Source organism: Chelonoidis abingdonii, chromosome 2 (genome assembly GCF_003597395.2).
Source record: "Chelonoidis abingdonii isolate Lonesome George chromosome 2, CheloAbing_2.0, whole genome shotgun sequence".
NCBI classification, from domain to species: domain Eukaryota; kingdom Metazoa; phylum Chordata; order Testudines; family Testudinidae; genus Chelonoidis; species Chelonoidis abingdonii.
This window is the reverse complement of record NC_133770.1, coordinates 114,240,549-114,265,671: the sequence shown is the minus strand read 5'-3', so window position 1 is coordinate 114,265,671 and position 25,123 is coordinate 114,240,549. Positions and strand designations below refer to the sequence as shown.

General features: G+C 43.8%; 1 protein-coding gene across 10 annotated transcripts in view; it reads right to left on the bottom strand.

Annotated features, from left to right (window-relative positions):
* FHOD3 (formin homology 2 domain containing 3) overlaps positions 1-25,123 on the bottom strand; it is a 1,052,879-nt gene that overhangs the window by 689,109 nt on the left and 338,647 nt on the right. For all 10 annotated transcript variants that reach the window (XM_075062615.1, XM_075062616.1, XM_075062618.1 and 7 more), the window contains exon 4: positions 13,381-13,448. In XM_075062615.1, the coding sequence (XP_074918716.1) occupies positions 13,381-13,448 (68 nt within the window). The remainder of the gene's footprint in view (positions 1-13,380; positions 13,449-25,123) is intronic.

Below are 25,123 nucleotides of genomic sequence, written 5' to 3'. Positions count from 1 at the left end.
TGGGCCAACACCAGGTTTAGATCCCACTGGGAGACTGGGGACCTAACATATGGGAAGAGATGATCCAACCCATTAAGAAATCGGCCAGTCATAGCATGGGAGAATACCATTTGCCCCTGCAACGGCAGATGGAAGGCTGATATGGCCGCCAGGTGCATCTTGACTGATGAGGGTGCCAGACCCTGGGCTCTAAGGTGAAGAAGGTAGTCCAGGATAAGCTGGATCAGGGCGGCCACTGGGGAAACGCCCCGCTCTTCTGCCTATTTGGAAAAACAAGACCACTTTGCCAGGTAGACTCGGCCTGTGGAGTGCCATCTACTTTCTAGGAGGACGCGGTGAACCCCTTCCAAGCATGTCTTTTCCTCTCTACCTAACCATTGAGCAGCCATGCCGTGAGGTGAAGTGCCACTAGGCTGGGGTGGAGAAGGCGGCCCTGGTCCTGGGAGAGCTGGTCCTGGTGGGACAGCATCTGCCACAGCAGGGTGACTGCCAGGTCCGTGAGGGTACAATACCAATGCTGCCTGGGCCATGCTGGGGCAATCAGAAGGACCTGGGCCTTGTCCGGCTTTATCTTTTCCAATCAGCAGGAACGGGGGGAAAGCATAGAGAAACTGGCTTGACCAGGACAGGAGAAAGGCATTGGAGACAGTGCCCTGTCCCAGCCCCCCTGGATCAGAGCCGGGGACAGTGACGGTTCTGCCGAGTCGCAAACAGGTCCACCTGGGGAGTTCCCCATACTTGGAGAAGACTGTGCACTACTTCTGGGTGGAAAGACCACTTGTGCTGAGAGGGGAAGTCTCTGCTCAAGCGAACCGACCATGCGTTCCAGGCGCCTGGTAGATGGAAGGCCTGTAGACAGATGTCGTGGGCTATACAAAAGTTCCACAGCCTGGGGGCTTTGCAACAGAGGATCAGGCTCCATCCTGCCTGTTGATGTAGAACATCAAGGCCGTGTTGTCCATGAGGACCCTGACCACCCAGCCCTTCAGGTGCAATCAAAAAGCCATGCACGCCAGCCGTACTGCCCTGAGTTCCTTGACATTTATGTGGAGGGTCAGATTCTGAGCCGACCACGGACCTTGGGTCTGAATGTTCCTCACATGGGCCACCCATCCCAGCTCCGAAGTGTCAGACACCAGTTAAACTGAAGTGGGCCTGCCCCTGAACAGGACCCATTGAAGCATGTTTCTTGGGGAGGACCACCACCATATGGAGGTGATCACTGGTTCAGGCACCATAAGGACTTTATCCATCCTGTCCCTGGCCTGGGAGAACTTCAAAGCCAACCAGAGCTGGAGGGGACTCATCCTAAGTCTGGCGTGACAGATCACATATGTGCACACAGACATGTGACCCAAGCGCTGGAGGCACGCTCTGGCTGTTGTCAGCGGAAACCCTGTGACCGTGTCGATGAGCCCTTTCAGGGTCTCGAACCTGTCCGGTGGGAGGGAGGCTCTGGCCGACAAGGCGTCCACAACCACCCCGATAAACTCTATACGTTGTACCGGTAACTCTATACGTGGACTAGGTATTGTTTACCAACAGGCCCAAAGTGGTGCATGTGGACAGAGGAAGTGCCACGTGATCCCGCACCTGTGACCGGGAGCTGCCCTTGACCAACCAGTCGTCCAGACAGGGGAAGATTTGGACCCCCTGGTGCCTGAGGTAGGCCACCACCACTGACATACATTTTGTGAATACCCTGAAAGCAGTAGACAGGCCAAATGGGAAAACCATAAATTGGTAGTGTTCCTGCCCCACCAGGAAATGGAGGAAGCATCTTTCCCCCTCAAATACATAAATGCGGAAATATGTGTGCTGCAGATCGAGAGTGGCATACCAGTCCCTGGGAACCAGGGAGGGGATGATGGAAGCCAGGGAGATCATGCGGAACTTGAGCTTCACCATGTACTGGTTCAGGCCTCACAGGTCCAAGATGGGCCTGAGCTCCCCTTTGGCCTTTGGGATAAGGAAATAGCAGGAGTAGTACCCCTTGCATCTGAACTCCCCCGGAACCGCTTCCACCGCACTTAGGCCCAGGAGCCACCCCACCTCCTGCTCGAGCAGAGCCTCATGCAAGGGGTCCCCCAGGAGGGACGGGACAGGGGGTGGATGGGCAGGGAGGAAGTAAACTGGAGTTTATAGCCCCGGGAGATGGTGGTGAGGACCCACTGGGCCAAGGTCAGCTGCAACCACTCCGGGAGGAAAGCACACAACCGATTGGAGACGGGAAGTTTTACTGAGGTTGGATCCCTGATGAGAACTGGTAGGGGGCCCCTGGGCGTCCCGTCAAAACCACCTTTTCCCTGCCTGCTTTCCCTTTGAGGACCCAGGCTGGGGGACAGGCTGAGAGTGCCTCTGCGGGCACCTCTTATAGTCCTGAGACTTCTTATAAGAGGTCACGTATTTTGAATGGATGGCCTGAGTGGGAGTCCGCTGCAGCTTGAACTTAGGTTTAGCCAGAGCCGGAACATAGAGACCCAGTCTGGAGGGTCGTGCAGGAATCTTTCAAGCCACGCAGCTTTGTATCCATTTGTTCTTCAAACAGGGCTTTGCCATCAAATGGGAGATCCTGCAGGGAGATCTGTGCCTCACGGGACAGCCCAGAGAACAGGAGCCATGACGCCCTTCTCATGCACACCACGGAGGCCATGGATTGCGCAGCCATGTCCACTGCATCCGAAGCTGCGTGCAAGTTGCCCTGGCAGCCGCTCTGCTCTCGTCCACCAGCACTTTGTACTCCTTCCTGTCGCACTCCTGGAGGAAGTCACTGAACTTGGGCAGGGAGCCCCACAGACTGAACTCATACGAGCCCAGCAGTGCCTGGTAGTTTGCCACCTGTAACTGGAAGCTCGAGGACAAATAATTTTTTTCTTCCAGATGAGTCCAGCATCCTTTATTTTATTTTTCGGGGTAGGGCTCGTTGGCCCTACCATTCCCTGTGGTTGACCGACTTGACCACCAGGGAGTTAGGAGCAGGGTGAGTGTATAAGTATTCATGCCCCTTGGCAGAGACGAAATACTTGCATTCTGCTCTCTTAGATATGGGGGCCAACGAGGCCAGGGTTTGCCATAGGGCATTTTAAATTTTCACCACCCCTTCATGGATAGGCAAGACCACCTTGCCTGGTGCCGAGGAGGATGGTACATTAAACAGGGAGTCCGAGGGCTCCTTCATCTCCTCTGCTTGGAGGTGGAGGCTTGATGCCACCCTTTTTAAGAGTTCTTGGTGGGCCCTAAAGTTCTCCTGCAGGCTGGAGGGAGAAGGGGTTATAATCACCTCATCCAAGGAGAGTGAGGAGGCCAGCATGGTACTGTGTGTGTCCACTGGCATTGGAGGGTCCACCACCTGGTCCGTCTCCAGGCATGGTGCCGAGGCAGCAGGTTTAAAACAAATAAAAGGAAGTTCTTCTTCACGCAGCGAACAGTCAACTTGTGGAACTCCTTACCTGAGGAGGTTGTGAAGGCTAGGACTATAACAGCGTTTAAAAGAGAACTGGATAAATTCATGGTGGTTAAGTCCATAAATGGCTATTAGCCAGGATGGGTAAGGAATGGTGTCTCTAGCCTCTGTTTGTCAGAGGGTAGTGCTGGATAGCAGGAGAGAGATCACTTGATCATTGCCTGTTAGGTTCACTCCCTCTGCGGCACCTGGCATTGGCCACTGTCGGTAGACAGGATACTGGGCTAGATGGACCTTTGGTCTGACCCGGTACGTCCGTTTTTATGTTCTTATGATGTACATCCCACCGACTCCTTCCTCAGAGGTCTGGAGAAGGAGGCCAATGGTCCTTTTGAGGCTCCAGCCACCGAGCAAGCCTCCACTGGCAGCTATGTCGGGGACCATGGTGCCCACTGGTACCATTGGGCCAGTCATGGTGCCCAGTGCCATTGCACCTGCTGTGGCACCAGCAGAGCCAGCTGTTTGGCTTGGCTGGCCTGGTCCATCAGTGGACAAATACGAAGGGAGGCCGGGCTGACATACGACCTGCCACTATCCCTGGACCACGAGGAATGGCGGTGCCGGGACTGTTGCCGACCACGGGACCATGATCCCAATGTGGAGAACAGGTACCGTCACTAACAGCTGCTCCATGATTGGCTCCGGTGGGCCGACACGCAACGGAGAGACACCAGTGATTGATACCTGGGGCTGCGGAAGTGGTGCTGTGGTGGGGTGCTGGAGTGGGACGACGAACGGGAACGACATCGACGTCCATGCCATTACTGGCTGTGATAATCTCTCTGAGATGAGGACCTTAGGCGACGTCTGCCTTGGTCCCATCGGTGTTTGCTCCTCGAGGCGGAGCGGTGCCAAGAGTCTCGGTCAGACGGAACCCAGCCAGACAACCTGGTGGACATCCAGGGTAATCCACATGGACTTTGCCCTAAATGGACGCTGGGCAGCGAACAGCATCAGAAACGTTCCCTCGACCGAGACCGGTACTGAGCCGTGGGTGACTGCGGCGAGCCCAGAGGTGGCTTGCCTCTGGAGCGCGGGGTCAACATCAGTGGTGTTCCCCGTACCAGCATGGACATAACATCCCAGACAGCCTGCAGGACCTCCGGTGTGGAGGGCATTCGGACATCTGGGGAGGCCTGCTCTGAATGGGCTGGGCTACTCCACACGACTTGACTCGGAGGCCTAGAGGCTGGTGGGAATCGAGGACTGCCCGACATGGATCTAGTCTCTGTCCCGGGTTTACTCTGGTGCCGCGGCTAAGAAGGCCTCTTCGTAGCCTTCTTGGCATGCCCGGTGGATGGGGAGTGGTGCCGACTAGTCAATGCCGCCGAAGGGTCACCGTGCACCAACACCGTGGTGCCAACTTGGAGTGGCACACCAGAGGCAGGGTCAGCGCTGACTCCATCGTAATAGCCCAGAGCCTGATGTCCCTTTCTCTCGGTCCGAGGCTTAACCAACTTGCAAATCTTGCAGCGATTGCTGAGATGGGTTTCCCCCAAACAGCATAAACAGTCCGCATGCAGATCACTCACTGGCATAGATTGCCTAGAAGTGTTGCACGACTTAAAACCCAGGGCACAGGGCATACCCTGGCCTGGGCACTCTAGTTAAACTAAACTAACTAAACAACTAACTACAGGTACCATACACTGAACAAACAAGCAGTTTTGGGGACAAGTTACAGCAAAGCTGGAGCAGAGCAGTTCCGAAGCACCTTCACTGGTGGCAAGAAGGAAATGAGGGTGAGGGTTCCACGCAGTGCCCCTTATACCATGCCATGGAGGCGCCACTCCAAGGGTCACTAGGTCGCTCCCCTACAGGTACTGCTAGGGGAAAAACTTCCAGCACAGGTTCACATGGCAAGCATGCACACCTATTGTGGAATACACATGAGCAATCACTCAAAGAAGAAAACACATTCCTCCATCAAAGTATTCTCTGAGTGGTCTCTGGAAAGGAAGCACGAGGATCTGCCAGTACATTCAAACTGCTAAAATCACCAAACATCACTCATGCATGTGTCCCTATATCCACCCAATATCACAGAGAAAAATCTATAGGATGGTCAATTGTAGACAAGACTCATACCTTTCCTCATTAATATTGCAGTGATTGCTTAAAGGACAGCAAACAAAGGAAGAGAAGAAGAAAGGTCAGTTATCCTAAACACAGGGTACACACAACATAACCGGTATATCTTCAGGTTTAATTTAGGGTAAAATAACAGCTCTTTCAATTAAAAGAAATTGTCCTCCTCTATTTAAGGAGAATATATATGACTTCCGTAAGACATGCAAAAGTGTTAAGATTTTAAATATATATGAATTTGCTAAACATGATTCCCACAAATGATAATCTTTTTCTTTTTTATTTTTTCAAAAACCCAGTGCTCTTCTATTTGCTGAGGATGGTGCCACAGCTGGAAATTTAGGCCCGAATGCAAGTCCTATCGAAGTCAATGACACAATTCCCATTGACATCATTGCAGTTGGATCAAACCTTTAGAAAAAGAGCACACTAAATGTTTACAGGGATTTTAAATTTAATCATCTAATAACTGAACTCTCAAGGGCTGACTAGACTAGGAAAAGTAGTTGAGACTATGTTAGGGTTATCTTGACTTTTTCCTTAGTACAGACATGTTAACATCTTGTACCTCAATTTAGCTGGTCAAGAACTGTGCTGGAATGAGCTTCAACCAGGTAGATTGAGGTACAAGTGTTAAACTGAGTCTGCACTAGGAATGGGGTCAACCTTAGGTCAAAGGTAGCTAAAATGCGTTAGCTAACCCCAACCTAACCTCAACTACTCCATCTATTCTAGAGAAATCCTTAGTGTGATGCTACTACAGGTATTGCATACCAGACTTCCTCCTAATTTGGTACTGTGTATGAATTTTTATGTATGCCATTGCTTGAGACAGTTAAACAAAACTAGACAAAATAATAGAAAGTATTGTGTAGAGAACAATCCTTCACTCAGAGTGGGGACTTAGATGTAAATACTTTACAAAAAACAATAATTATCTGCTAGTCCTGCAGCAATGGAGAGGTGACAGCAATTGCATGTTCAGTAATATGCCTTATACAGCTGTAAATATTTGCAATAACCACAGTTTAGCAATCTAGGTTTAAGAGAGACATAAAAGAAGGTAATATCTTGAGATTGCAGAAGGATGAACTCAGTTATCTAGCTGATCTTTTCTATCTCTACTATGCTATGTGAAGCACTAAGCTCATCCAGCCCTTCTTTCAGAAGAAGAACATAGGGACAGAGGACTGGAAAGGAGCTCCTGTGTCATCAAGTCCAACCCCCTACTGTTGCACGCAACTCAGTCTCATAGTTCTGTTCATAAACCTATCAATCTCCTTCTTAAAATGAGTTAGGTTGTTCGCTCCTACTACTCCTAATGGAAATCTGTTCCAGAATCTCATTCCTATGATGGTTAGAAACCGTTTTCTAATTTCCAGCCAAAATTTATTCATGGCCAGTTTAGATAGCCCAGAATTTGGGAAATCAAACGTATGGTACGATTTAAAATGACTCAATGAAAGAAGGCCTATCTTCACAGAAGAAGCTCCAGTACTGGTTCAATTACATTTGGTGGAAGTGGAAAAATTATAGATGATTTTATTGCTTTACATATGTTATTGCCTTGGCAACTTTCAGTTCTCCAAAGCATTTCAAGAAAGCAGGAATGTTTGGGAATTTTTTTCCTCCGTATCTCACTTCTGGCATTTGCAGTTAAAGGGAAGGGGGAAAAAATACCATATTTCAATCACAGATAAACACTGTTGCCCTCTTTTGATCCAAACAGCTAATCAAAGTTTGGGGCTCTGTGGGTTTTCCAGTTGAGAGCAGAAATTGATTGTAGCCAGGAATTTCTTTGATGCAATCCTGTTTATTTACAAGGAATGTACGAAGTCTTGTGTCTCTGAATACATTGGAGCCAAGAACAAAAAGAAGCAATTTCTTAATTTACCAGCCCCCTAAGTTCCTTTAGCCAACACCAGGACCAAAGGCACTCTCTTGAGCTTGTGTCAGGGTTACAGTGTGCTTACAGGCTCATGCTTGGCTTTTTTTCCTTGCCTTTTTCCCTCTGCCTCTCTGTTCTTGTCTGTGACCTCAGGACAGGCCTACACTTAAAACAGGAGCGCAGCTGCGCCTCTATAGTGCTTCCACGAAGACACTACTATGCCGATGGGAGACCTTCTCTTGTCAGCATAGTTAATCCACCCCTGTGAGAGGCAGTAGCTATGTCGATGGGAGAACCCTCTCCATCAACACAGCACTGTGTACACTATGGCTTAGGTCGGTATAACAGCATCGCCCAGGGGGTGTGGATTTTTTACATCTTTGAGTGATGTAGTTTATATCAATGTATGTTTATAGTGTAGATCTGGCCTCAGTCTCTGTGTATTCTCTCACATACTCACACATACCTACCCAAAACAGTATTCAGACCAAAAGCTCCTGGGTGGTTTCTCATACACCTTTTGTCTGAAACAGACAAGTGTTACAGCTATACTACTGTGAAGTGAAGTGAATCAAAAGATGCTGTTAAACTGTCCCTATTTCTCACTAAAGTCCATGTACACTGAAGACCAACACTTCATTCCTCAGGTAAAATTTTCACTCCCACTGAAGAAAAAGGGTGTTTTGCCATTGACTTCAGTGGTACCAGGATTTCATCCCTCAGGTCTTGAATGAAAATGGAGGAGTGGCTTTATATTGTGACTCTTTCCACTTCATTTTGGAGCTGACAGCCGCTAGCAAATATTTCACTCAAGAAGCATGCAGAATAAACCTACAATTCAGCTCATTAATAAGGAGTGCCTGTTCATGGGCTTGTATATCGATCAAATAACAATTTCACATTAAACTTCTAAGTTATGCAAGATAAATGAGGTAGAAAACATACAAAAGTAGTTATCCTGCGCTACAGTATTTCAATTCAAATAGACATGAATATCTCAGACACAAAAAGTTGTGGTTTCTAGGACTGTTTTTGTACCTGCTTAGAAGAAAGAGCTCAACAGTTTAAAATCTCAGTGTGTTATCTCATGGATGTTTTTTAATCCATATACAATAACATTGCCTAGGTCTGAGTAAGGCTTTGGCTTTGGCTGTGGTTTTCTGAAAGGAACTTTGCTAACACTTAGGGTGATACAACCTGTATTTCATGGGTGATTTTTGAGACCTGTCTTTTTCAAACTTGGGTGAAGATGAAGCAAACTCTGGCCTATGAGATTGGGAAGTCAGGTTGGGAAGAAAGGTTCTCTGTTCCCCAGGGCTAATCAGGAGTCCTTGCAAGAGATTTAGCTCTTAGAGGGGAGATCTGGCAATCTGAGCTTAGAAGACTGTTCTCCTCAGACAGGGCTTTGCATGCCAGGACAGAGGCTCCTAAATTAAATGTCACACACTTCACTCCCTAAGGAGTCATCAATCATTCTTAGAAGAGCAGAAGGAGTACTCTCCTTGACACATCTCCTTCCTCAGATCAATGAGATAAACAGAGTATACTCCTTCTACTCTTCTAAGAGTGATTGATGACTCCTTAGAGGCTGAAGTGTGTGACATTTGATTTCACTTACTGATAAAACTGTGTGCTTCTGAACACCTTCTAGTTAATGTTTTCAGGAGTCTGAGATATCTACTCCCTTTAATATGTTAAGCAAAGTTCCACTGTTATATGATTAATAAATTTGTGAAAAAAGGTGAAAATATATGCAGAGATTTTATATCTGACTACGTATTATATATTACCCAACATTCTGACCACATCATCAAAGAAAAAGTATAGATTAATCAGCACCTCCCAGGTTTGAACAATGGCATTTTAATGGAAAAAGTTCTTTATGCAAAATATTATTTTCGCTAAAACAAAAACTGACATAATATTCTACCACTATACTCTATCAATACTTGCTTTCCACAAAACCTAATCCACTAGTTGATCAGCATCTCTTGAAGTTCTCTTTAGAGAGTGATATTTCAATTTCACAAATGGAGGACGCTTCTGCTGTTTTCTTTTTCTTTCTTTTGTTGAAATGTATTTTTTGTCTGACTCACTGATATGTTGAAAGACTACAATTAGCATAATTTTAAACTATGGTCTGATCACCATTTTTAGTATGCACCTTCTCAAGCATGGTTATTCCTCTGCACATAACTTTTTTTCCATTTTATTATGTGCTGTAGTACTACCGACTCTATTAAATAAAACCCTTTAATACTGTGTAAAATAGAAATACTATTATACATTATTCATTTATTTTGCCTTTAAAACTGATAAAATATTACTTTTTTAATGCACCTATTTTTCCTCTATTTAAAATTATGATTTAAAAAGTGGAACTCCTGTTCATTGTTTTATTATGTGCCATGCTTATTTTCTGTTAATTTAGGGTCAGACTCTGATACCCTCCCTCATGCTAAATACTACCTTCCTTACTGCAAAAAGTACTCCTATTGAAGTCAACAGGAGTATTTGTGGAGTAAGGAGACAATAAGTCAGGAACACTTGAAAGGCACACCTTATCAAAACCTCGCTGCAAATAAAGATGAGAATCACCAATTTAGCTGGTTCTACCTGGGAAGACAATACACAGACACTAAAGGCACGTCTACACTATAGTCATTACAGTGACACAGCTAAGGTGCTGCAGCTGTGCTGCTGTAGGGTAGAAGTTTCCTAAATCCATAGAAGGGGGTTTTCTATGTAGTTAACCCATCGCTCTGAAAGGTAGTAGCTAGGTCAACGGAATAATTCTTCTGTTGACCTAGTCATGCTTACACCAGGGCTAAATCAGCCTCAGTATGGTGCTCAGGGTGTGAAATTTTTCACAACTCTGAGGAAAGTAACTAGGTCAATCTACTTTTTAAGCATAGGCAAGGCTTATGAAACTCTGGGTTTGCCTTGTGTTTTTCTGTAGACAAGTATTGCTTCCCAGGGTGGGTCAGCTCTTTTCACACAGGACTAGCAGACACTCAGCTGATCAAAACTATGCATATAACAACAGATAATATGAGAACCAACCTGGCTTGGCTACCAGTCCTGTCCATTGACTCTCCTGACCTCAGGCAACAAGTTGCCTTGCAGAATCTGCTTCTTAAGGTGGAAGACATGCCACATCTATCCTGTTTAAAGATGTGTTTAATACACTGAGCCACTGTCTCAGCTCAAGTTGCCGCATTTGGAGAATTCCCCTAAGGAACCTCAATATCATCTCAAGGTGACTTACCAGGTGGCAAGAATAAGCTTTAAACATAGCCAATGCAGAACCAACAGTCCAGCCTTCTTGTTTCAACCTTCTTTGCAATCTCTGAGTAAAGCTCAGTCACTTCAGATGTGGAATGATCAGATGTGCTGCTAATGACTTGAACCAAACCTTGTGGAGCACTATTTAAAGTGAGGGGACATAGATTTGGATTTCTCTTTACATACACCTGACCTCCTCTTCCCCTCTCAGTCCCCTCACCCAGTAGCCTCCTTACCCATTGGTACGAGGCCCTATGTTTGCTCCTCCACATTTCAGTGAGTAATGCTGCAACCTGGGGCACAGAGTTGCAGTGCAATCAAGTTTGGCCCAGCCAAGAAGTGGTCAGGCCATGACCTAGGAGCCTCCCAACTCTGTGTCTGTGACAAGTGGGGTCTTCATGGCTCCCCTGTTTGCCACTGTGGCCAGATGCAAATATAGGCCACATACCTGCTTGCTGTGACCATGGGCAAGGGGTGCTTGGTTCCCCATGGACTTGCCATAATACCCTTCCTGCAGTTACTGAATGGTTAAGACACTTAGACGAACATGCTTGACTTGATTGTCCATGTAGATACAATCACAATATATAGTAAATCAAAATGACAGTATCACAATTTACCCCACAGAAAATGTTGATTAGAAATATTAACATTTTAAAATAATTAAGATATAGCAATGGTATTTGACTTTAAGAAGAAAACTCCCCCTTTACCCTTTTAATGTATTCAGCCAACATCAGAAACTAAACAGAGATTCCTGCTCTGTACATGTCACATGAATCTTTTCTTGTTTGTTTATAATTCGAAACAATGGCTTGGTATTTGCCAAGCATTGCTTCACTTTGCTGAGACCTTGTATGACAAACAAAACCATTGGTTATTTTGATTTCATATTTATATGCTGCTTGAATGACTTATAAAACCTGGGCTCATTCCCTTACTGCAAGTAAGAGATGCATGCTACCTCCAAACTCTTTTAATGGAAAAAAAAATGGGCACAGACTCTTTTGCCAAATTAACTGATCTCTGATGACATGATTACAAAAAGATGGTGTTATGAATCGTTCTGTTATGAGACGCACTTTTCTCAGAGATGATGAAATCTCCACAGCTTTTTGAAAATTATTATAAAATGAGCACTGCATGAAAATATAAAGAATGGGATTAGCCTGAAGACACAACTTTTGAAGTAAATTCTAATCTTTCAAAGAAAAATAAATGTAGCCCTGAAGGTGCTTTCTTACTAAAACCAACATGATAGATCACCATCAGATAGCTGATTTATGCTGAAGACTATAACTTTTTCTTAATCTTAGCACAACTGTAGATCAAAAGACTTCTAATACTACAATACTTCCCTGGCACTGGTTCTAGAAATTCAAGTCTCCTGGCACCATTTTGGACATATATTTTTGTACACAATTATCTTAACTCACACACTTTTCTTCAATGCTTATAAATTAACATTTCAATGCAGACATTTCTCATCTTTCAAGAAAAGTCTAAGAACATCATTTTGCTGTCTACAGAAGTACTGTAGTTAATCTTCACAACAATTAATTGGTAAAATCCCAGTAATTTCCCTCATGATGTTTTCTCCCTTGTTTTCCATTTTGGTAGCATACAACTTCAAGGATTTAAATGTGACATGGATCCTCTTCACTACAAGCTGTACTTCTTTCCTCAAATCTCTCAGTGACATGTAATTGTTTTATTGTAATTTCCATCCAGGAATGCAGGAGATAAAGATTCTCCTAAAATCATCATCATTCAGTGAGAGTCCATAAATCAATTGGCAGCAGATGCACGGATATGGACAGTTCCCAACTTCCTCTTTAGAACAGATATATAAGCAAGAAGGAAAATCCAGTTCTCTATGGAAACTGATTATTTCATACCATCAGACTGGCTCAGCCAACAAGCTAACTCCATTCTTAGTGGAACTCCAATGATCTAGCTTAATTTATATTTCATGTGTCCTTTAAAAAAAAAACCCTTATCTTCTCTTTCTGTGCTTAATTACACACAAAAAATATGCATTAAAAGAAAATTATTAGGCTTAAAAAGTAAAGCACTCAACAGTTAGGAAATGCCAGAAACAAGGTTGCCTGTGCATATGTATTATGATTAGAGCTGACTGGGAATTTTCCAACTAAACAGTTTTACAATTCATCAAACAAAACCTTTTTGTGGAAACCAGGCTCAACAAAATTTTAGCTGGGAAAGGTTTTACAGGTCCAGGATGAAATGAACAGTCAAAACCAGAAGAAAAGAGCAATCCATCCACCACAGAATAGCCAATAGTCCAATGGTTGCGGCTCTCCTTTCGGATGTGGAAAACCCACATACAAGTGCCTGCTCAGACCAGGGATTTGAGATGCAGCTCCCCCTCCCAGGTGAGTGCTCTAATTATGAGACTATTGGCTTTTTTGGGATGGGTCTCTCTAAACCTTTTCTATTGGAGCTGTCCAATTTTGTATAAATAATTAAATATTCAATGGAGCAGGGACATGAACTTAAGTCTCCCACATCTGTGCCCTAACCACCAGGTCATAGCATCAATGTGGGTTACTTTTCAATTATTCCCTTATGCAAAGAAGGAAAAACAATTTAGTGTTGAATAGCACAGAGATTCATCGGTAAGGTATTCACTTACCTGAAATATTTGTTTCAAAGAGAAAAGGGCACGTCTCAGCTCCCGTCCACTGGAGTTGTAGAGTTTTTCTGAAATAAGGAACAACGAAAAAACCCACCATTAACAAGACTGCCAAAATAGATGTAGTAAGAGGGGAGCTGGTGAAGAATGGTCTCAGTGTCCATTTACTAAGCAGTATATTCCTCTCAGACTAGCCAACCTTTTTTTCATAGATATAACACCTGTCGATCAAACAGCACAAACAAAACAAGTTAATTATTCATGGCCTGAGTGAAATTTGCCAGAGGAACTTTAGGAAAGGTCAGTACAAAATGAGACTATGAGGATTTTTCAAGTGTAATTGTGTCTATTTAGCTTTCTTTCCTTTTTAGGTTAAATTTAGAGCCTGTGAAAGGTACTGTACTGACAGCAATGAAGAATTCAGACAAGCTGTGCTGCAAGCTTCCACACACTGCCCCAATAATGAGCCTCAGTCCTGTCCTGGAAGGATCACTTTTAAGGAACAAGAGGGGACTTCAGTCCTCATACCTATGCAGTCTTTGACTATTGTTCTGTGATGACCAACGATCATGCTAACTAGTGCCAGCTTTATCATTTGGAAAATCTAATGGGAAGTAGATTGAGGACCTATCACTCAGATCCCTCATTTTATACAGACTACTATCAAGTGGTAGTAAGTTCAGATTGCTACTAATTTATCTACATTTGAACTAGTGACTTACAAGTAAAAGTATCCATATGCCCATTATCAGTCCTTGAGCCATTGAATCCCCGAGACGTTCCTTTCCTGTGTTCTCATATTTATAATGGGAATACCCTTCTGCAATTGCAATGTATGTGAAGATACATAATACCAGAAATAACTGGACAGTTTGTTCTGAGCATAATCAAAACAGTGTTTTTCTCACTTAATATATATCACAATCTCTCGCTCTCTCCATATTTTTATAGTCAGTCATAGAAAAAATAATGAAAAGTGGAAAAAGTCATTCATTGTAGGTGTACTGAATTAATGTACTATGAAGGCAATTAACAAGAGAAACCAACTTATTTTGGTGACTTTCCAGGATGCTCTTAGCCTCTCCACAAGTTATCACATGGAGCATAGGAGCCTAGTCCTTCAAAGGATGGGTATGAAGGATGCTCAATAGCTTTACAGATGCACTCAGAGGCTCACAGATCAAGGATAAAGTGACTGCAGACTGTGGATGTTCCTGTATGGCAAGATGATGCACCATCAGCCAAGTGTGTGCAACTGATTTAAATAAATTTCCCCCACATACACACACTTCCCTTTGCATATTTCTGTACTACACTAAATACTGTACAAAATTCAGCAGCCACATTTTCTTTTCCTCTTTCTGGGAAGGACACAGAAAAAATAGGCATTTGACGATTTCTTACAGTTTTGCTCAGAGACTTTCCATTTTCCACTTAACTCTAAGAAACTTAATTTGAGAAGACTTGAGGATTAATGTGAATAAACACCTTCTAGTCCCAACAGGCTCATCCAATCAGAAAATAAAACTTCAGCAATTGTTTATAAGCCTCATAAAGCATTTTGGTCATCCCAAACTGCCTTTTGCTTTGAAGGCAGAATGTGTAGACCTGACCCAACTATTACAGCTGTTACAATCATTTCTCTTCCTTGTAGAGTTTATGGATTTCTGACAAAAACACTGGAGGAAGGGATTTCACTTAAAACCATAAACTGCAATCTTTAATTATTCTATCTTAAAAATGTACTGGCATGTATAAGCACATGACATTTCTTGGCTTGATAAAGAGGAGTCTTGTCAGGAAAGCTTAAAGAATAATAGGGATTTTTTTAAGACCTTGTTTGTTGACTTCACATACTATATAGCACAAAACTATTTCTCTGTGAAATATACTTCCATCTGGCATTTGTTATAACTAACTTCCCTCCATTCACATAAGTCACTTGCATCCCAGAGTCCCTCCAAATGAGACAATGCAGCATCATCCTAATTAAGAGCGGCACCATTTCTTGTAATGCTGGCAACTTTGTACATGAATATCAACATTTTAAACAAATGTCATCTGCGGGCCCTTCCTTACACAAGAGCAATTACTGCCGCAGCCTAGGGTAAATAATAATCATGTATTGTTATGATACTACAATGGTGGTTGCCTCCACTAGTGCATGCGGTTTTTGTAGTTCTCTGAGAAGAATAAAGTTGAACTATTTACTCTTGTTCTTTTGTTTTCTCTTTTCACAGATGTGGTGTAAAAAAAAAGTCTCTGGCTCAAGGATAGACAATGTGTCTGTCAGTTGTTCACATGAGACAGAAGTCTGTAACTTCACTTACGAAAACACACCACTTGAGCTAAAGGAGGCTCACCAATAGCTTCTAGTAGTATTAAGGTTTATAGCAGCACCAGCCAGCTACCACAGGGCAACACAATCGAACACTTGAGCAGATCTGACTCCACTTAGAGGGGAGTAACAATACATACCCCTCTACCTCAGTATAATGCGACCCAATATAACATGAATTTGGATATAACGCGGTAAAGCAGTGCTCTGGGGGGGTGGGGCTGCGCACTCCAGTGGATCAAAGCAAGTTCGATATAACGCGGTTTCATCTATAACGTGGTAAGAATTTTTGACTCCCGACGATAGCATTCTATCGAGGTAGAGGTGTATTAGACGTGAGTCAGCATGTTGTACCGGCCATGTGTAGCAAACTGGAGAAAAAAGACCAATTAATGTTCACAGCTCTCTTCATATATTAAGATCAACTTGTGTATTTAAAAACATGTAACCTATTCACCCACAATTCCAACTGCTACAGTTTATTCAGACTAATTTTTACATGCCTTGGCAATACATGGATCTTCTCCTCAAGACTTGGCTCCACCGAGGAACCATGAAAAATAAGAAACATTTACAGACCCATAATCCAGAAGGGAAGTGAAATACTCATATCTTAAGAGTTATACTACACTAGAAAGTGCCATGAGTTGGTTTCTGCATGAAATAAGGGTGTAATTCACCCTAAGCAGAGAACTCTGTATAAGGCAAGCTTTTCTTTTCCTTGTGGCACTATGTTATTTTCTTCAAGATACACAGAATTTTTTCTACACGATAAACATTTAGGGCTATATACAGCCCTCAAGGCATGGTAGAACTCCTATATATGTCAAAAGAAATGTGAATTCCACATGTGAATTAACAGGATGTTTTGATGCTTATCTCATAAGCTTCATATATGAACAGAGACAGTGCAAACATTAAATATTAAACTGACAGCAGGATCTGAAAGTCAAGAATAATCAATTGCAGTAATCTCCCTTTGTGTGGTAAACCAGGAATGAAGTTCCTTTTTTTTTTTTTTTTTTTTTTTTTTACAGTGCTTTCATAAGAATACCGAAGATAATTAAGAAACAAGACAGCAAAAGCTATCTAAAAAACCAGCCGGGTCCCATGGATTGTAATGAACTCGCTACTGTGATGTGTATTGCTACTCCTCTACTAGACAGACTCAGAAATGTGTATGAATGGGTGTGTCATAATTCCTATGCCAATAGCTGAGAAGAGTCTCCTTTAACCGAAGTGATAGGTGCCTATCATTCTGGAGCAGAAGCATCCAAATTGTATCCCCGCTGCTACCACTAACTTCTAAGAGGCCCACGCTGATAGTTTTAAAGTCCTAGCTGGCCACTGGTTTGCTATCATATAAAATACTCCATATATAAAAACTAACTGTTAACAGGAGACAAGAAGACAGCTTTTGTATGGAATCTGCTGTGTTAGTAGCCAGTCAAATGATTTTCTTTGAAATAATGCAGTGGAGTTGAGGAACATACCAGGCAACATTGGCTAGTAGGGTTAAGAGATATCTTCACTTAAAAGAAAATCCCTGAGCGCTCATGTGAGAACTGGATCTTGGCTGACACAGCAGGGATTGAACCATGGATCCTCCAGAACCAAAAGAGCGAGCTTGCTACACACTGAATGAATATGCCAAGACTCACTACCAAAGGCTGTAACAGACTCACACCCTCCACAGACTGAGCACAAAAAGGGATCTCATATATTCAGGAACCACAATATCAATAAAATTAAATAAGATAAATTAAGAGCAATAGACACAGTCAGAGGTCTCAAACTCCCTAAATATTAATAGTGCATTTCTGATGCTTATACGGTAATGATTTGCAAAATTGCTTTTAGTTCCTAAATAAAAGAAAGAGCTTGTGGAGGTTGGGAAAGTCAAGGTTTTAATAAAGATATTCATCTTGTAGTGATCACACTCGGTAGTTTTGTCAGCTATTACCATTAGATGGCAGGGATTATTTTTTAAGGGAGAGGAGGCACTAATCTGTTAGAGGTCTGCTTGGGCCAAATTTTAAAATCCAACCTGAACCCAACTAGACCACAGCCAATACGAACCCAAACAACACCCAAGGGAGTCATGTCGTTTTCATTCCTGACCCAGGGGAAAAACAAAGGAAGGAAGGACTCTCTGGCTTAAAATTGCAAACAATATGGTAAGGGATGGTAGGACTCGGGGGGGGGGGGGGCGGACATAACACCCCACAGTGGAAATATTGTGGGGCCTGATATGTTTCTGTACCCATGCACCACACTTGCAGGGATTTGCGGGGGGGCAGGGATAGACCTGTGGATCAGCACGTAGGACTGGACTGGGGAGTAGAAACTGGGGTGAATGGTGCCCCAAGGCCAGCAGAGGTGGTAAAATGGAGGCTGAGGTGCATCCTGGGAGGCAAAAGAAGGCCCCAGGAGAGAGCAGAAGTGAGCAAGGGGGAAACTGAGAGGAAGACGGGAGAAGCAAGGGAGCTGGGGGAGGCCCAGAGAACAGGGGTGACTCATTGCAGAGTCCATTCCATCCTTGCCCTCCCCCAACACCTGTGCCTAGCTCCTGCTCCATGCAGTGGGCTCAGCTATCTGGGCTGACCTGCTACCCAGCTCCCAGTACGTCCCAGCTCCACTTGGGCTCCCAAAGGCTCCAGTCCTCATGATCCCCTCTGGTCCCAGTTATAGCATCCCTGGCTCCTTCTGCCAAATGCCACCACCTGCCAGCTCGGAGGACGCTCTTCAACCAGAGAGAGAAAGGGGCCACCTTGCTTCCCCTGGCACCTGAGCCCTGCTCACCCTGCTTCGTATTCCCCAGCCTGGGCACGGCAGTGGTTGCTCCAGTGACTCTGGGTCCCATTCTCAGCCCCCACAATAATTCTATTGCCAAGGGACAAGTCCCCATCACTCCTGAGTACCAGTGCCCTGCACAGGGAGCCAGTCATGGGTCAGGTGTTCCCTCCTTGGCTGAAGAGCGTACTCCAAGTCAGCAAGTGCTGGTGCCAGGCCCTGGTAGGAGGGCACTTGGTAGGGAGTCAGTGAGCCAGAGATGCTGCAACTGCAACCAGGCAGAGAAGCACAAGGCCCAAAGCCACCAGGAGCCCAGTGTGAAATCAGAACTTGGTGATATTGGGAGGTGGATAGCAGGGCCGCCTGGGCAGCACAGCCACTCACAGGGAGCAGAAGCAAGGTACCAATAAGGGGAACCAGGGACAGGATGGGCTCTCCAAGTAATCACACCCTGCTTCCCTGGGTCTTTCCCAGCACCACCGCTGCCATATCTTCCTCCCTGTTCCTCCCAGTCACTCCTGGAGCCTCCACTGCTTCTCCTCCCTGTATGCACCTCAGGTGCCCCATTCAAAGTCAGCTACCTGGACCAAGCCCAAATGTATACTACACAAATTACATCCAGCACAACCCCAACACTCTTAGGGGGTCCCATCGGGTTGCAATCGTCTACTCTTGGACGTTTCCACTATAGCAGGGGTCGTCAACCTTTCAGAAGTGGTGTGCCGAGTTTTCATTTATTCAATCTAATTTAAGGTTCCGCGTGCCAGTAATATATTTTAACGTTTTTAGAAGGTCTCTTTCTATGTCTATAATATATAACTAAACTATTGTTGTATGCAAAGTAAATAAGGTTTTTAAAATGTTTAAGAAGCTTCATTTAAAATTAAATTAAAATGCAGAGCCCCCCCCGCCCCCCCGACTGGTGGTCAGGACCTGGGCAGTGTGAGTGCCACTGAAAATTAGCTTACATGCTGCCTTCAGCACTCGTGCCATAGGTTGCCTACCCCTGCACTATAGCTTCCCTTTGATACTACAGTTTGGAGTACTAAACTGCTACATGAGCGACCTGGACACCTAACAGAAGCTATGTCATGGAGAGAAAATAAGGAATATTCAAGTTACCAAAAAGCAGCCAACCCCAAATGTTAAAAATCATGAGTGAGCTTCCCCCCAAAAAGCATGTGATTAAAAATGAGATTTTTAAATATTAATTTTGAGTTCTTTACATTTGCCTTCTGGGTTTATTTATTTACAGATTTTTTAGAGTGGCACTTGAGCCACGTTTCAAGCTTTTCTTGATGAACATGAGTTCTAGAAACTTATTTTTAAAATGGAAGAGGAGATTCTCAGCTAATCAGGTGTCTCCAGGAGCTGACTCTTTAAATAAAGCATCATATGTTGCAAGACTTGTGATAAAACTAGTAAAGTTGGCAACGCTGGGTCATTATCTTCAGCATCAGTGTGCTAAGAAAGGGCCACATACTACAGAATCAAACTAGTATTTCACCCATCCCCTCTAACACAGGGTCATTTTAAAACAGTTTTCCTAGACCAAAAATGAAACCAGTGAAAGCGGATTTCTCTCAAGCAAACACAAATATCAGTGGATCATCGAAAGGAGAACTCTGGAGATCGAGTCTGCTATTAGCATATTTTACACCGAGAGAGGCTTGGGAAGGTTCTCATGCCTAACCTTCAAAGGCCTTTTGTTGTAGCATGGAAGGGTTTCATTCTTTTTCCTTTTCGGTGTTCTGAGAAAAATAAATAAATAAGTAAATAAATAGTAGTAATTTGCCTCTGTGTCAGGGGTTCTCAAACTTCATTGCATCATGACCCCCTTCTGACAACAAAAATTAGTAGACGGCCCCAGGAGGGGGAAACAAAGCCTGAGCCCACCCAAGCCCCACGGTTCCAGGCAGGGGGCCAAGCTGAAACTCAAGGGTTTCAGCCCCAAGCAGGGGGCCTGTAAACTGAGCTCTGCCCCCCATGGCTGAAGCCCTTGAGCTTCAGCTTTGGTCCTGGGCGGTAAGTCTCGAGCTTCAGCCCCGGGGCCCAGCGAGTCCAAAGCCAGACCTGGTGACCTCATTAAAATGGGGTTGCGACCCACTTTGGGGTTCTGACCCACAGTTTGAGAAACTGCTCTATGTCATTAATAAAATCTTCAATTTTCCTTAATATTCGCTAGGAAAACCACATTTTTAATTCACAATTAAAAAAAAATACCTTAGATAAACACAGTCCCACATGTAATGCCTGATCTCTGACTGGGAAGTACACACCTCCTCCCTTCACCGTCCATCACACCAACTGTATTAGTCCCTGGGGTACAGTAATTTATGAAACTTCAGCCTTTTGGGTATTGGCAAAAGGCAAGCTAACATCTGGCTGAGCACAAATGGGAGTTACTCAGCTTAAGTTGCTCCTGTCTGAATGACCTCCACATTTCCCATCCATGCCCCTCTTCTCCAAACTCTGATTTCAGAGATGAAACATCTTTCATTATAGAAACATACCACACTCTATATTACATTCTATTACCGGGGTCTACAGCATTGACTCAATAAAGGACATTTGAAATAGTTCCTGCCAGTCCTTGGTAAAATCTCTCTGCATGAGCTAAGGGAAGCAACATTCTCTGGCTTCCATAAAACACCAAAAAACTGGCTACTACTTAAAACTAAAAATATTGTTTCTGAACCTAAAACAACGAACAACCTGAATGTCTGAGAAATACATGTATTATCTACACCTTCATTGGCAGCTAAACACTCTACTGGAATTAAAGGGAGCAATTTGAATTTTTCCACAGAAAGGAGAGAGAAAAAAAGAAGTCAGGCAATTTTTCTTTTATAGTAGGGATAAACTTTACTCTTGTGAGAGCTGAGTACTGTATAAATATAAAGCCTGATTCACCACCTGACTCCTGTTTTACACCACTTGAATCAATAGCAGTACATCATCATAAACATGGAGTAGCAGCAGTGAATTGGGCCATGCATCCAATCCCAAAGCCGTTCCTCAGGCAACATTCCAATTGACTTCAACGGACCATTGGATTGGGCCCAAACAGAGTCTCAGATCCATAAATTTACTGTATACAATATTAATTAGTGCAACGCGCCGTTCTTTCATTGCATGTCAGACAAATTAAAGTGGTGCTCTAAGAAAAGACCTGTGATGATGCCAAAAAGGGGCTTTTTTCTCAGTTTTGTTTTTGTCCACAAAAGCCGATAATAAATCTGTTGGCAAGACAATACACTTTCCTTTTATTGCCAGACCCCTACAAAATATATCATTTCAAGAAGGGAATTATTCACAGGCACATTGCCCACTATTATATTAACATAATTGCTGTTTCTGTTGAAGATACTTAGTTTTGTATATTACAAATATTGGATATTTGTATCTAATCTGACTATCTATATATAAATTAATAAATTATTACACACTCATTTGTGTAATATTTGTAGTTTGTGAACTTAAGCTTTATAGTCTCATTAATCCAACAGTAAATGACTAGTATTTGGTGAGGAAATGCAGTTTTTTGACAAAGTATGGCTTGATGAAAAACAACGGGCCAAGAACAAATCATAGTAACTCTCTTCAAGCCCACATTGCTGCCAGCACTGATTGATTCCAAATAATTTTCAGCTGGCTTCACAATGAACACATGGCAGACTAACACTGAGAATAAAACCTACTTCTACTTATTTTCATTCAGACACAAAACAGCTGCTTAGTTAATTATATGGAGGCCAGTGTTGCCTCCAAAGGTAGAGAGAACAGGGATGTAAAAGATCATGATCCATCAGGCCTGGGTACAAGAAGTGCTCTCTCTTGGCATCATTTCCCCACACCTCAATATAAACTGTTCTGCAGAGACCCTGTGAAGTGCAGGATCCACAGGTGGGGAGGGGGAGAAGAGATAGCCATCAAGGTAGACTTATAAGCCCCTCCCACCTCACTTCAACCCCCATGCCACCTTTGTGGATAAATTAATGCTGAACTCTCCCCCATCCCCACAACTCCTTCAGGCCCCTGCAAAAGCCAAGCTGCCAGGGAGCTGATGAAGAATGCAGGGAGCCAGTGCAGACAGAGGGCATCTGCAGATCTTGGGGGAATTTATGGATTTAGGGGGTGGAACCACAGCAGGTTCCATAGAAGGGATTGGGTGGGAAGGGAGAGGGAGAGCTTCACTTTCCATAATACAAGAATTATAGGGCAAATCTACACATCTCATCTCAAGAAATGTCCTGCCTCTATGTGATAGGTCTGCAGTCCTCCCACTGAACACACTAATTTGAAATAACAGTCTACTGGGCTTCCCTCAAGGAGACACTACAGATAGGGACATCATGTTTTGGGAAGGGGATCTGCATGCGGAAGGTTCTCCGCAAGGCCTTTCGATAGCCTCCCTGGGTTCGGAGTGGCATCCACAGAAAAAGATGCTTATCCAAAACCCAAAACATTTGAGGTCTTCCCAAACATTGCTATTTGTAGGTATTTTTACAATATCAGACAGGGACTGATACACAGCTACCAGGTCTGCAAATTATGTTTCATATTAAAAGTAACAAAATTCAACAGAAAGCGCATCCATCCTCCAGGAGCTGGTGGCCACCTTAATTCCCACCTCCTATATTGACAGCTATGTAAAGGGAATGAGGTCACTGAATGAAGGGATTAAATGATTTGTGGAAGACAGACAGGAATACGAGCGAAGAGAAATAGCAAAAAAGGGATACTGCAAAAGGAGAGACAGAGGAGAAAAATACAGAGCCAGAGGATGAGCAGAAGCAGCCTTATCTGGGTAGACAAGGAGAAAAGTTGAGGAGGACAATACAAAGGAGACACAAGAGGAGATAGCCATCAAAAGGGGGAAATAGATGAGAAGAAGACAGAGAGAGGGAGAGGATCCTTGCTGTCAGAGAGCAGCAACTTTTGTGATTTACACACAGGAAGTGCTTGTACCAAGATGAGTAAATGCAGGAATTGGAAAATGGAAGAGAGAAAAGGGGGGAATCATCTAATCCAAAACTGGAAAGCAAAAGAAGAAAATCTTCACAGGGATGGATCCTTGATCTCTCTACATAACTCCTGTACTTCAAAACGGCTGTCACACCACCATAAGAATCAGCACTCCAGGCTCATTACCAATGTATAGAAAAATTAAAGTGATACCTACATGGTCCAATTAGATGTGAAAGAAGGATTTTTCCACATATTCTTATCTTCCACTACGGAAGCCCGAAGGGATCAAATCAATCCCTCCTCCAATGATTTTTATCAAATTCCTGCTTATTCTGCCTGACTTTATGCCAGTAAAATTTGTCATGGATAAATCAATAGCAAGAGCTCCTTCTTTACAAAGCCCTTTAACTTATTACTCCACTCCGTTCCACACACGCCTCCATACGCATGCTGAACTAGCAGAAAGAACCATTTATCACACTATCCCTAAACACCAAAGCAAATAAATACCAGGGGTTTACAGATTTACAGTAAAAGGATGTGATGAAACACAGTAAGTGTTTATATACTTAAGTGAAATGAGAAACCTTTGTTTTTCATCTGCTGAGGGTGGGGGGGTGGGAGAGGATGTGGAACCTAGAGCTCTCCACACTTGATTCCTGCACCACACTGAGAATAATGAATAATTTTGCAAACTGACAGCATAACAACTTCCTTTGAGTATTCCCTCTTCTCATTCACCTTTGCAAACTGAGGTCCTGCTTGCTAATAGAAAACTGAAGGAAGAAAACATAAACTGATACCTGTCTTGAGACAGAGCAAGAAGACTGGCTTGGAAAGAGCACTCCTATTTTAGCCCTAGTTTTGTATTCACAACTGAAGTAGAAGTGTTTCTGTGTTCCTTACTCCATGCTGCAGAAGCCTGTCTTAATCTACTCTTGCTGTTGCTATAGAACAAGTGCAGAGGTGGGAAATGGGCCCAGCATGAAGTGACAAAAACAATGTACTTAAAAATGGGTAAGAAAGAACTAGAATTGGACAGTCGAGGTCAGAGTCAATACACTAAGGAAGAGCACTGTGTAGACTCTACCAAAAAAAGGAGCAGCAACAGCCTTGGGACAGTTGTGTGGTTCAAATATGCCATTTGTAAGGAATGACAGGCTTACTAAGATTGGCTCCCGTAGGACAGGTGAACAGAGTGCAGGGGAGAGGGGTTCATAGCCCAAATGCTCCATGGAGCTGGCTGCTGTGGTTGGACTGCAGCTGATGATCTTTCAAAAGTGATCAAAAGGCCAAAGCCGCAAATGAGCATGCCTTTCTCTCCAAACTGAGGAGTAGGAAGAGCAAGGAGAACGGTGCACTTTTAGATCTGTTCATCTAATTCAACCCTGTCATAAACAGATAGCTAATGGTTAATGTTTCTTTTACCTGTAAAGAGTTAACAAAGAGAACCAAACACCTGACCAGAGGACCAATCAGGAAACCGGATTTTTCAAAGCTGAGGGAGGGAATGTTTGGCTCTGTGTCTTTTGTCTGGCTCTCAGCTATGAGAGGGGATCTTTTCTATCTGTAAGCTTCTAATCTTCAGTTTCCCAGTTGTAAGTACAAAGTTAGCAAAAGTATAGTCTTTTAAATTGTTTT